Source organism: Oncorhynchus tshawytscha, linkage group LG22 (genome assembly GCF_018296145.1).
Source record: "Oncorhynchus tshawytscha isolate Ot180627B linkage group LG22, Otsh_v2.0, whole genome shotgun sequence".
NCBI classification, from domain to species: domain Eukaryota; kingdom Metazoa; phylum Chordata; class Actinopteri; order Salmoniformes; family Salmonidae; genus Oncorhynchus; species Oncorhynchus tshawytscha.
The window spans coordinates 30,860,560-30,872,750 of record NC_056450.1 but is presented as its reverse complement, the minus strand read 5'-3'; the positions used below and the strand labels follow the sequence as shown (position 1 = coordinate 30,872,750).

The following is a 12,191-nucleotide window of genomic DNA, read 5'->3' as shown; positions in this document are numbered from 1 at the left end:
CTTATAAAAAATATTAGGTCATGCTGACTGGCACCAATCACATCTGAGAGAGTCTCCTCTGGTTGTGTGAGCCCACTGTAAGTGGCTATGATTCAGTGGCTGCATGAGTGAGGGCCACGTGTTATACATGTCATATCAGAGTATAATGGGGAACATTTAGCTGCTCTTGCAGAAGCTTGCTGATTTAGTAATAGCAATAATAAGAATTCATTAGTGGGCAAAATAAGAGAAACTTTCAAAACAAGTGACCTTGGTTCTCGACATTGCATTAGCCTTCACTGTGTTGGAATAAAATGACAGATCAGCAATGCCCAACCATAACAGTCTACATCATCTAACAACCTATTTAACATCCCATATTAAATCGATTGATCCGTTTCTGATAGAGCAGAATAGGTAGCCTATAGCCGATTCTACTCTGCCACAGCGTCACTATGCAAGTTTCGATTGCTATAGCCTACGAGTGGACTATTATTTGGATTGCCTTGGACTGGCATGAAATCGACGAAACAGCACAACGACAATTGACAATCTAAGGCTGTGCGCAGTTGACTCCCTGAATATTAACGATAAAGGTCGGATGATAATTTAGTAGCCTAACATTACCAGATTAAAACGTTTAGTGAGGCTGGTTTTAAGAATTTATCCTAACCCTTTTTCGTCATGACCACACGGCGTTACGTCGGATGAGCCTCATCAAACCGTCAGTTTGGTATCGATACAAAATCGGGTTTATTAGGCAAAAACCCCGAATATTATTTGCGCGATACAAATAATAATAACGCGAGAGTTTGCAAGTTGCCAGAAGACTGTAGTTGCAGCTGTCAAAGGAAGAGTGGATACGCGCATGACTCAACACACATTACTGTAGCCTATTACTGTACACGGCCGCGAAGATAATTTCCGTATAAAACCCCGAAATAATCCCGAGGTAAGGAACCGCAGACTGCACCGAAAGCGACCGAGGTCGAATCTTTTAATTCCTTTTTTCCTCTGGTTCATTTTCTTTTACTCTAACCAACTCGCTTGCAGCTGTTGAAAATTACTGCACTAAACATATTTTTGTGACTCCCTTTAGCTCCAGCCATTGCAAGGATTTTTTTTTTTTACTCCTCCTTCATATTAAAGTCGCCATTTTGCTTCACTGCCTATATAAAACCTTCTTGTATTTTAATGTTTTCTTCAAGGAGTCGGAGACGTCTCTATCTTTCCTGCGTGTCTCCTGATATTCACATTTCTTGAGTTTTCCAACGAGACGATTGAGATTAAAGAAGTGCCTCGTGGTTGCCATATTAATGCACGAAAGGGGGAAAAGTGGATGCTGGAAATAAGGTGAACGTCTTTAGGATTTTAATTGGCATCTCCTTCCCCCTCCTCCTCCTCCCTCTTCCTCATCTTCTTCATCTCCCCTCGTCTTTCCTCGGATTCAAAACGGGGACTAGGCGCGTGGCTAACGACGACTGTCAGTCCGCCTCCATCGAAGCCCCCGACCAGACCCGCTTGGAACAGCAGGTGTGATGGCCATGTAAGACCGGGAAAGGCGCATATACCGCGCGAGGTGTAGCCCTACCGCCTGACCCCCACGTGGGTGACCCCGGCCACCCGGCGGCTCGTGTTGGGTGACTCCCGACATTGCAGGTAGGTGTGGCCTTCTAGAACCCCATGTCCCTATTATTAATCAACGGCACAGTAAACATTGTAGCCAGCAGCATTCGAATGCACCAATGTAGCAATCGAAACAGTCCACAAACAATGTTGCTGCAATGTAACCATCTTCAAGTAGAGGAGACAGAAGCAAGTCAAACTGCTGTTGCAGCCTATGTGACCTAGGAGGTGAATAGGGCAATTTGTCTGTGCAGCCTTCAAACATTAAAGTGTTTTTGTGTGTAAGTGCTCAATTCCAAAATAGCTCAGTTCTTTCACTTTGCAGCTGTTTCTGGGGTTCTGCTTTGGTTTCAGCCAGCAGTATGATGTACTGATTTATAACTGTCATGACTAGGTTAGTAGACTATCAAATGTATGCCACACTGCTAAAGTAGCGGGATAATAGCCTATAGCTGTAATGTAGTAGTAACAGTGTTGTAGTATGACAGTAATAAAGTGGGATTACTTAACTCAGAACCTGTGTGTGTGTGTGTGTGTATGTGTGTGTGTGTGTGTGGCTTATCTCCCTGCCAGTCCTAACAGTGCCTTGACTCTGTGTGGAAGTTGTGCATTCACTGCTCTGGGTGTATAGTAAGCTACTGTGAATATAGAATAAAATAACATTTAGTTGAATTAAAAACTGTATTGCAAATCAGAAAATCAATAAAAATGAATTTGTTTTAGTGTCAACAATATTATAGACATGACAATGAGGGCAAGTCACACTAGGGACACAATAGACCGTGTACATATACAGTATCAGTAGAGAACGGCTCATAAATATGGCTGGAATGGAGTCAATGAAATGGTTTCAAACACATGGAAACCACCTCTTTTATGTTTTTTTTTTGTACCATTCTGATGACTCCCTTGCAGCCATTATTATGAGCTATCCACCCCTCAGCAGCCTCCACCGACATATACTGTATGTATATCTTAGGACAGTGAATGTGCATAATGTCTGTCTGGCTCTCTGGCCTATTTTACAAATCTTGTATCACACCCTCATCCCTGCTTCTCTAGTAGTATGGATCTACCCATATCTTTACAGAGGAAGAAGTAAAACCTGGTTTGAGCAATATACCTCCCTTGCCTTGTAATACACATGGTCCAGGGCGTGTGTGTGTGTGCATCCATGTCCAACTAGCTCTCACAGTCTCACATCAGAATTAGACGTTCATCCATGTTGCTCAAACGTCAATGTTCAAAGTGTTTAACTCCTTACGGCTGAGATCCCGTTAACGGGATCGATATGACAACAGCCAGTGAAAGTGCAGGGCACCAAATTCAAACAACACAAATCTCATAATTAAAATTCCTCAAACAAACAAGTATTTTACACCATTTTAAAGATAACCTTTTTGTTAATCCCACCACAGTGTCCGATTTCAAAAAGGCTTTACGACGAAAGCACACCAAACAATTATGTTAGGTCAGTACCTAGTCACAGAAAAACACAGCCATTTTTCCAGCCAAAGAGAGGAGTCACAAAACGCAGAAATGGAGAAAAAATTAATCACTAACCTTTGACGATCTTCGTCAGATGACACTCATAGGACTTCATGTTACACAATACATGTGTGTTTTGTTCGATAAAGTTCATATTTATATCCAAAGATCTGAGTTTACATTGGCACGCTATGTTCAGTAATGTTTTGCTTCCAAAACATCCAGTGATTTTACAGAGAGCCACATCAATTTACAGAAATACTCATAATAAACATTGATAAAAGATACAAGTGTTATGCATGGAACTTTAGATAAACTTCTCCTTAATGCAACCGCTGTGTCAGATTTCAAAAAAACTTTACGGAAAAAGCAAACCATGCAATAATCTGAGTACTGCGCTCAGACATAAAAACAAGCCATACAGATACCCGCCATGTTGTGGAGTCAACAGAAGTCAGAAATAGCATTATAAATATTCACTTACCTTTGATGATCTTCATCAGAATGCACTCCCAGGAATCACAGTTCCACACTAAATGTTTGTTTTGTTTGATAAAGTCCATCATTTATGTCCAAATACCTCCTTTTTGTTTGCGCGTTTAGTTCACAAATCAATATTCACGACGCGCAGGCCAGACGAAAAGTCAAAAAGTTCAGTTACAGTTGGTAGAAACATGTCAAACGCTGTATAGAATCAATCTTTAGGATGTTTTTAACATAAATCTTCAACAATGTTTCAACCGGAGAATTCCTTTGTCTTTAGAAATGCAATGGAACGCAGCTACCTCTCACGGGCGCGCGCCTGACTGAGCTCATGACATTCTGCCAGACTTCTTACTCAATCAGCTCTTATTGTCTCCTGCTTTCACAGTAGAAGCCTCAAACAAGGTTCTAAACACTGTTGACATCGAGTGGAAGCCTTAGGAAGTGCAATCGGACCAAATTTACACTGTATCTTGGATAGGCAAAGAGTTGAAAAACTACAAACCTCAGATTTCCCACTTCCTGGTTGGATTTTTTCTCAGGTTTTTGCCTGCCATATGAGTTCTGTTATAGTCACAGATATCATTCAAACGGTTTTAGAAACTTCAGAGTGTTTTCTATCCAAATATACTAATAATATGTATCTCTTAGCTTCTGGGCCTGAGTAGCAGGCAGTTTACTCTGGGCACCTTATTCATCCAAGCTACTCAATACTGGCCCCCAGCCATAAGAAGTTTTAAGGTTAAGTTTAGACATTAACTCAGAATTTTTAAGGTTAAGTTTAGGCATTAACTGAATGGTTAAGGTAAGGGTTAAGTTTAGACATTAACTGAATGGTTAAGGTAAGGGTTAAGGTTTGGGATAGGTTTAAAACCAACATCTTTGTCGCTGGATTCAAACTTGAAACCTTTGGAATCAGACACAGGTGCTTATACCCATCCTCCAACCCCGTCCACCACGCTCACTAGGGGTAGTGGCTGTTATCTCAACCACACTGCCCTAACCCATCTGGAGAAGAGGAATACCTACGTGAGAATGCTGTTCATCGACTACAGCTCAGCATTTAACACCAAAGTACCCTCCAAACTCATCATCAAGCTCAAGACCCTGGGTCTCTACCCCGCCCTGTGCAACTGGGTACTGGACTTCCTGACGGGCCGCCCCCAGGTGGTGAGGGTAGGTAACAACATCTCCACCCCGCTGATCCTCAACACTGGGGCCCCACAAGGGTGCGTTCTGAGCCCTCTCCTGTACTCCCTGTTCACCCACGACTGCGTGGCCATGCACGCCTCCAACTCAATCATCAAGTTTGCGGACGACACAACAGTGGTAGGCTTGATTACCAACAACGACGAGACGGTCTACAGTGAGGAGGTGAGGGCCCTCGGAGTGTGGTGCTAGGAAAATAACCTCACACTCAACGTCAACAAAACTAAGGAGATGATTGTGGACTTCAGGAAACAGCAGAGGGAACACCCCCCTATCCACATCGATGGGACAGTAGTGGAGAGGGTAGTAAGTTTTAAGTTCCTTGGCGTACACATCACAGACAAACTGAATTGGTCCACCCACACAGACAGCATCGTGAAGAAGGCGCAGCAGCGCCTCTTCAACCTCAGGAGGCTGAAGAAATTCGGCTTGTCACCAAAAGCACTCACAAACTTCTACAGATGCACAATCGAGAGCATCCTGTCGGGCTGTATCACCGCCTGGTACAGCAACTGCTCCGCCCACAACCGTAAGGCTCTCCAGAGGGTAGTGAGGTCTGCACAACGCATCACCGGGAGCAAACTACCTGCCCTCCAGGACACCTACACCACCCGATGTCACAGGAAGGCCATAAAGATCATCAAGGACAACAACCACCCGAGCCACTGCCTGTTCACCCTGCTATCATCCAGAAGGCGAGGTCAGTACAGGTGCATCAAAGCAGGGACCGAGAGTCTGAAAAACAGCTTCTATCTCAAGGCCATCAGACTGTTAAACAGCCACCTCTAACATTGAGTGGCTGCTGCCAACACACTGACTCAACTCCAGCCACTTTAATGATGGGAATTGATGTTAAATATATCACTAGCCACTTTAAACAATGCTACTTAATATAATGTTTACATACGCTACATTACTCATCTCATATGTATATACTGTACTCGATATCATCTACTGTATCTTGCCTATGCCGTTCTGTACCATCACTCATTCATATATCTTTATGTACATATTCTTTATCCCTTTACACTTGTGTGTATAAGGTAGTAGTTTTGGAATTGTTAGGTTAGATTACTCGTTGGTTATTACTGCATTGTCGGAACTAGAAGCACAAGCATTTCGCTACACTCGCATTAACATCTGCTAACCATGTGTATGTGACAAATACATTTGATTTGATGTGATCTCCCGACGTCCTCATGGATGTGGAATATTGACTTGTATCGCGTGTGACTTGGCTGGCATGTCTGCGTCTATGTCTAGTATAATTATACACACTAGTCTCACAAGTAGATGTTTTTTGCGATGATCCATTTTTGAAACGTACATACAACACATCTCTCTGAAACCACCCACACCACACATCTCTCTGAAACCACCCACACCACACAACTCTCTGAAACCACCCACACCACACATCTCTCTGAAACCACCCACACCACACAACTCTCTGAAACCACCCACACCACACATCTCTCTGAAACCACCCACACCACACATCTCTCTGAAACCACCCACACCACACATCTCTCTGAAACCACCCACACCACACATCTCTCTGAAACCACCCACACCACACATCTCTCTGAAACCACCCACACCACACAACTCTCTGAAACCACCCACACCACACATCTCTCTGAAACCACCCACACCACACAACTCTCTGAAACCACCCACACCACACATCTCTCTGAAACCACCCACACCACACATCTCTCTGAAACCACCCACACCACACATCTCTCTGAAACCACCCACACCACACATCTCTCTGAAACCACCCACACCACACATCTCTCTGAAACCACCCACACCACACATCTCTCTGAAACCACCCACACCACCATACAAGGTGAAATTAAAAGGGTATAACACGAGCCACCCAAATGAGTGACCTTTGTGTACTGTAGTAATTCATTAGGGGAATGACATAAATGTATGCATACTACACTAAGAGAAAGCATGATGGTAGGTCTAACTGTAATCAATCCTACTTAGCATAATTAGCTAGTAGCCACTGTCAGCCGTCAGCCATTAGGTAGTGTGCTGTGGAGTGAAGATGGCCCGAATCAACATGCAATGCACAGTTACATGCACACAATAATATACGATTATTGTGGAGAGTCAGATTAATGCAATAGTTTGTTTAAACATTTTACATGCTGTGAAAGAACAATTTCCCTAATAATCCTGTTTACATGAACACATCTGAAATCAGGCTATTGATGGGACTTTTGATAAATGCAGAAAATCACTAATCAGAATTAACATTCTGCCACAGTGACCATGCTACTTTTGCAAAACCTTTTTGATTTGGACATATAAAGTTTGTATGTCAAAGCTCTTTCTGAGATGCATACTTTGTTTTTTTAACTCACAGATGGGGGGTGGCTGGTACCCTAGTGGTTAAAGCCTTGAGCCAGTGACCGAAAGGTTGCAAGATCAAATCCCGGAGCTGACAATAATAAAATAAGAATTTGTTCTTAACTTAGCAAGTCGCCTAGTAAAATAAAATAAAATGTCCAATGAGGGACTAGGAACAGTGCATTAACTGCCTGTTCAGGTGTAGAACAACAGATTTGTACCTTGTCAGCTCAGGGGTTTGAACTTACAACCTTCTGGTTACTAGTCCAACACTCTAACCACTAGGCTACCCTGCCGCCCATGAGAATTTGTTCTTAACTGACTTGCCACTTAAATAAAAAAAGGCTTGCGCTACTGATGCTGACTCATGCACAGATCAAATACACCATTGGAACGCTGCAACAGCTGTTTATATGTCCTAATCATTCAAAAGATTGCTCAGAAAACAAGGTTTGTCTTTTACCTTACGCTCATTAAAATATACAGAGTTTACTTGTACAGTCCTACTGCCATAATCAGTTTAATATCGAACTGTACAAGTAAACTTAGTTATACTGACCAGACGTGAAGCTATGCTCCACCCCACTAACCTTCAAGGTCCAAGCTGTTTTTATCTCAATATAAAATCATTTCTGGGTAACAGTTAAGTACTTACTGTGACTATTTTACGTTAAAATGGTCAAAAATAAACAAATAGCTTCAAGAATTTTGCTAGGACTATCTGGGAGTGGTCTGAGTGTAGAGTGGGAAACAGAACATGTGCTGTTATTGTTAGAGATGTTTGGAACTCTCTTTCTTATTGGTCTATTAATAAAGTTACCGCATGGTGATGTCATCGTGGAAGGCCAAAACTCCATCCCACATCTCAAATGGCTCTTACACTAAAAGGGCATTATCATCATTTTCACAATTTCACAGTATTATTCCAACCTTGTGTGTAAATATATACCATAAAACTTTAATTAAATGCCAACTCTCAAACAGCTGCCTGTCCCTTTAACAGCCAGGCAATGGCACACTTTTCAGCTAATTTAACACTGGGTCTAAAAAAATAGTTTACGAGGTTACCATGAATTACAATGAATTGTTTACTTGGTTTAATGTTTGATTTGTTCCATTCAATAATTCAGTAATGCCTCTAAAAAATAATGGCAATCATGAGTTTTTATCTCAAGTAAGAAACTTCCAGCCATTAACTGCTAATAGCTGAGAACTGCTAGCTAACTGGCAGGCACAAAAACTGTCAACAACTTCAGGAGTACAGACCCCCAGAAAAGGTCTGATCGCCCTCTAGCCGCGAAAGTAAGAACAAAAGGAGAATCATTATTCTGCCAAGGAATAAAAAGTTATTTTCTTTCCGAAATAGAGGCATACTAAGACAAAAGAAACATGAAACAGTGTGTACATGATAACACATTAGTGCAGGAAATGAAGAAATTGATTAAAATGCTGTAATTAACCAATTAACTATGCAAATGTACAATTAACTATGTAAATGTGCAAAAGCTCTCTGTAGTCTGTCTCTCTGTCTCTGTCTCTCTCTCTCTCTCTCTCTCTCTCTCTCCGTCTCTTAAGATCTAATTTGTCTACATTGTCAATATCCTTTCAAACATCTTATATCTATGTTACAGTGTGTGCCCTTGTATTCAGCACCTCTCTCTCTCTCTCTCTCTTTCTCCATGATGGCACATTGCCTCCGTGTTGCTGTACTCCCTCCACTCTAAGTGGTTGACCATGGAGTTCAGTTGATACGGAAGTGAAAGTATAGATGTTTTAATGAAACATGGAAGGTCATGCTCTCAGTACACTGTATACGATGGCATTGCTTCAGTCTGGAGAACCTGAAATACCACTATCAGGGCTGGGAAAGTCTTTTTACTGTTTGTTGAGAGAGAATTTCCAAAAAAGACAGTACTTTTATCAAGGAAAATGATTTATGTTTATTACATTTGTTGTGTATCTAATATTGACTACAAGGTTTATGAACCTTAATATCATAACTATGACACTGATTACAGAGTGTGTACAACTAGTCAACTACAGATGACCATGGATGTGTCTGGCTGGGACATAACTCTCATCACTGTACCTCTATATTAACCTCCTTTTCATTGTGTGCCCCCTCCCAAGCATGGAGACCCCCAGTAGCCCCCGGCTGGGGAAGCTGTCATCAGGGGGGGCTTCAAGAGGTCGTCCCCCCAAACAGGCCCACCCCCAGGAGGCTGCCAGGACCACAGCTACAGGCCCAGAGAGCAACAAACAGAGTGAGTGACCACTAGACTAACCATGCATTGACCACGGACAGTCACTGTGTGTGGGCTTTGTTTCAGCACAGCTGTCATGGCCTCCTGAGTGGGGCAGCGGTCTAAGGCACTGCATCTCAGTGCTTGAGGTGTCACTACGGACACCATGGTTCAAATCCATGCTGTATCACAACCGGCTGTGATTGGGAGTCCCATTAGGTGGTGCACAATTGTCCCCGTGTCGTCCAGGTTTGGCCGGGGTAGGCTGTCATTAACAATGTGCCCTTAACTGACTTACCAAGTCAAATAAATAGACGTCTGAAACAGTCCTGCTGAAGATTTTCATGTTGTTCTCTCACCTCGTGACACATTGTTGCTTTGACTGTTTTCTAACATGATAATCATCGTAATTCATAAGCATTACTAATAACATTATACAGTCGTTGACCACAAGTGAAGCTACGGCAAGTCTCAACATTTTGGTTCTATCTATTCCCTCTGTCAGTCAGTAACCCATCCAGACATACTAACAAGCTGTCCAAGCTAGTAATATTTGACATGAGTACAAATTCAAGCTATCTGGATAGCAAGCAAGTCTTTGGATGGAGTAAACTGTGGAATCTAATTCCAATCCAATTAAGCAGAAGATCATGATGACTTTGTTAAAACGACAAGATATACTTGGAAAACTATGCCTTGTCTAATATGACAGAGTCTCAGGCCTGACCAATGAGAGTCTAGCAGATTTAGACTCCTGGACATCCCCTGAATATAACATTTTCCTGCTAATATTCAGCTATGTACAGTGAATGTTTCAGCTGTTAATGTTCAGCTATGTACAGTGTATGTTTCAGCTGTTAATATTCAGCTATGTACAGTGTATGTTTCAGCTGTTAATATTCAGCTATGTACAGTGTATGTTTCAGCTGTTAATATTCAGCTATGTACAGTGAATGTTTTAGCTGTTAATATTCAGCTATGTACAGTGTATGTTTCAGCTGTTAATATTCAGCTATGTACAGTGTATGTTTCAGCTGTTAATATTCAGCTATGTACAGTGTATGTTTCAGCTGTTAATATTCAGCTATGTACAGTGTATGTTTCAGCTGTTAATATTCAGCTATGTACAGTGTATGTTTCAGCTGTTAATATTCAGCTATGTACAGTGAATGTTTCAGCTGTTAATATTCAGCTATGTACAGTGTATGTTTCAGCTGTTAATATTCAGCTATGTACAGTGTATGTTTCAGCTGTTAATATTCAGCTATGTACAGTGTATGTTTCAGCTGTTAATATTCAGCTATGTACAGTGTATGTTTCAGCTGTTAATATTCAGCTATGTACAGTGAATGTTTTAGCTGTTAATATTCAGCTATGTACAGTGTATGTTTCAGCTGTTAATATTCAGCTATGTACAGTGTATGTTTCAGCTGTTAATATTCAGCTATGTACAGTGAATGTTTTAGCTGTTAATATTCAGCTATGTACAGTGTATGTTTCAGCTGTTAATATTCAGCTATGTACAGTGTATGTTTTAGCCGCGCGCGTGTGTGTGTGTGTGTGTGTGTGTGTGTGTGTGTGTGTGTGAGCCTGCTCCTCATTAAAGGAAAAATCTACTCGAGTCAAATGCAGGAAACAGAATTTCAATGCTGTGCGTCTTTTTAATAGCGCTTAACACACCACAGGGTGCTCACAAAAAGTAACGTTCCAAACACAACAGAGCCGAAGGTTACAATGAAATAATCCCGCACAACAACCAGGCGGGCCGGCTGTCTAATAAAGACAAACTAATTAACCCTACACAGGTGCTACCACTAAACATACAAGGAGGGGGAGGAAAAAACAATCAGTGGCAGCTAATAGGCCGGTGACGACGACCGCCGAGCGCCACCCGCCCGGGAAAAGGAAACACCCTCGGTCGGACTCGTGACAGTACCCCCCCCCTGACGCGCGGCTCCCGCAGCGCGCCGACACCGGCCTCGAGGTCGCCCGGAGGACGAGGTGCAGGGCGATCCGGACGGAGGCGATGGAAATCCTTCAACATGGAGGGATCCAAGATGTCTCCCCACCGGTACCCAGCACCTCTCCTCCGGACCGTACCCCTCCCAGTCCACGAGGTACTGCAGGCCCTCACCCGGCGCCTTGAGTCCAGAATGGCCCGGATCGTGTACGCCGGGGTCCCCTCGATGTCCAGAGGGGGGAGGGACCTCCGGTACCTCACTGTCCTGCAGGGGACCAGCCACCACCGGCCTGAGGAGAGACACATGAAACGAGGGGTTAATACGATAATAGGAAGGAGTTGTAATCGATAACACACCTCGTTTATTCTCCTCAGGACTTTAAAGGGCCCTACACACTGCGGACCCAGCTTCCGGCAGGGCAAGCGGAGAGGTAGGTTTCGGGTCGAGAGCCAGACCCTGTCCCCCGGTACAAACACGGGGGGCCTCACTGCGGTGGCGGTCAGCACTCCTCTTCTGCCGTCCACTCGCTTGTCGTAGAGAGTCCTGGACGGCCCTCCAGGTCTCCTTGGAGCGCTGTACCCATTCCTCCACCGCAGGAGCCTCGGTCTGGCTCGGATGCCATGGTGCCAGGACCGGCTGGTACCCCAACACACACTGAAAAGGGGACACGTTAGTAGAGGAGTGGCGTAGTGAGTTCTGAGCCATTTCAGCCCAGGGAATGTATCGTGCCCACTCCCCTGGCCGATCCTGGCAATACGACCGCAGAAACCTGCCCACCTCCTGGTTCACTCTCTCCACCTGCCCATTACTCTCGGGGTGATAACCGGAGGTCAGG

General features: G+C 43.4%; 1 protein-coding gene across 4 annotated transcripts in view; it reads left to right on the top strand.

Moving 5' to 3' along the window:
* The first annotated feature begins 475 nt into the window (after positions 1-475).
* Positions 476-12,191, top strand: part of znf512b (zinc finger protein 512B) — a 79,012-nt gene continuing 67,296 nt past the window's right edge. For 2 of the 4 annotated variants that reach the window (XM_042304074.1, XM_042304070.1), the window contains exons 1-3: positions 476-931; positions 1,443-1,638; positions 9,283-9,416. In XM_042304074.1, the coding sequence (XP_042160008.1) occupies positions 9,284-9,416 (133 nt within the window). In that variant the 5' untranslated portion in view covers positions 476-931; positions 1,443-1,638; position 9,283. The other 2 variants (XM_042304072.1, XM_042304071.1) reach the window with 2 other exon arrangements.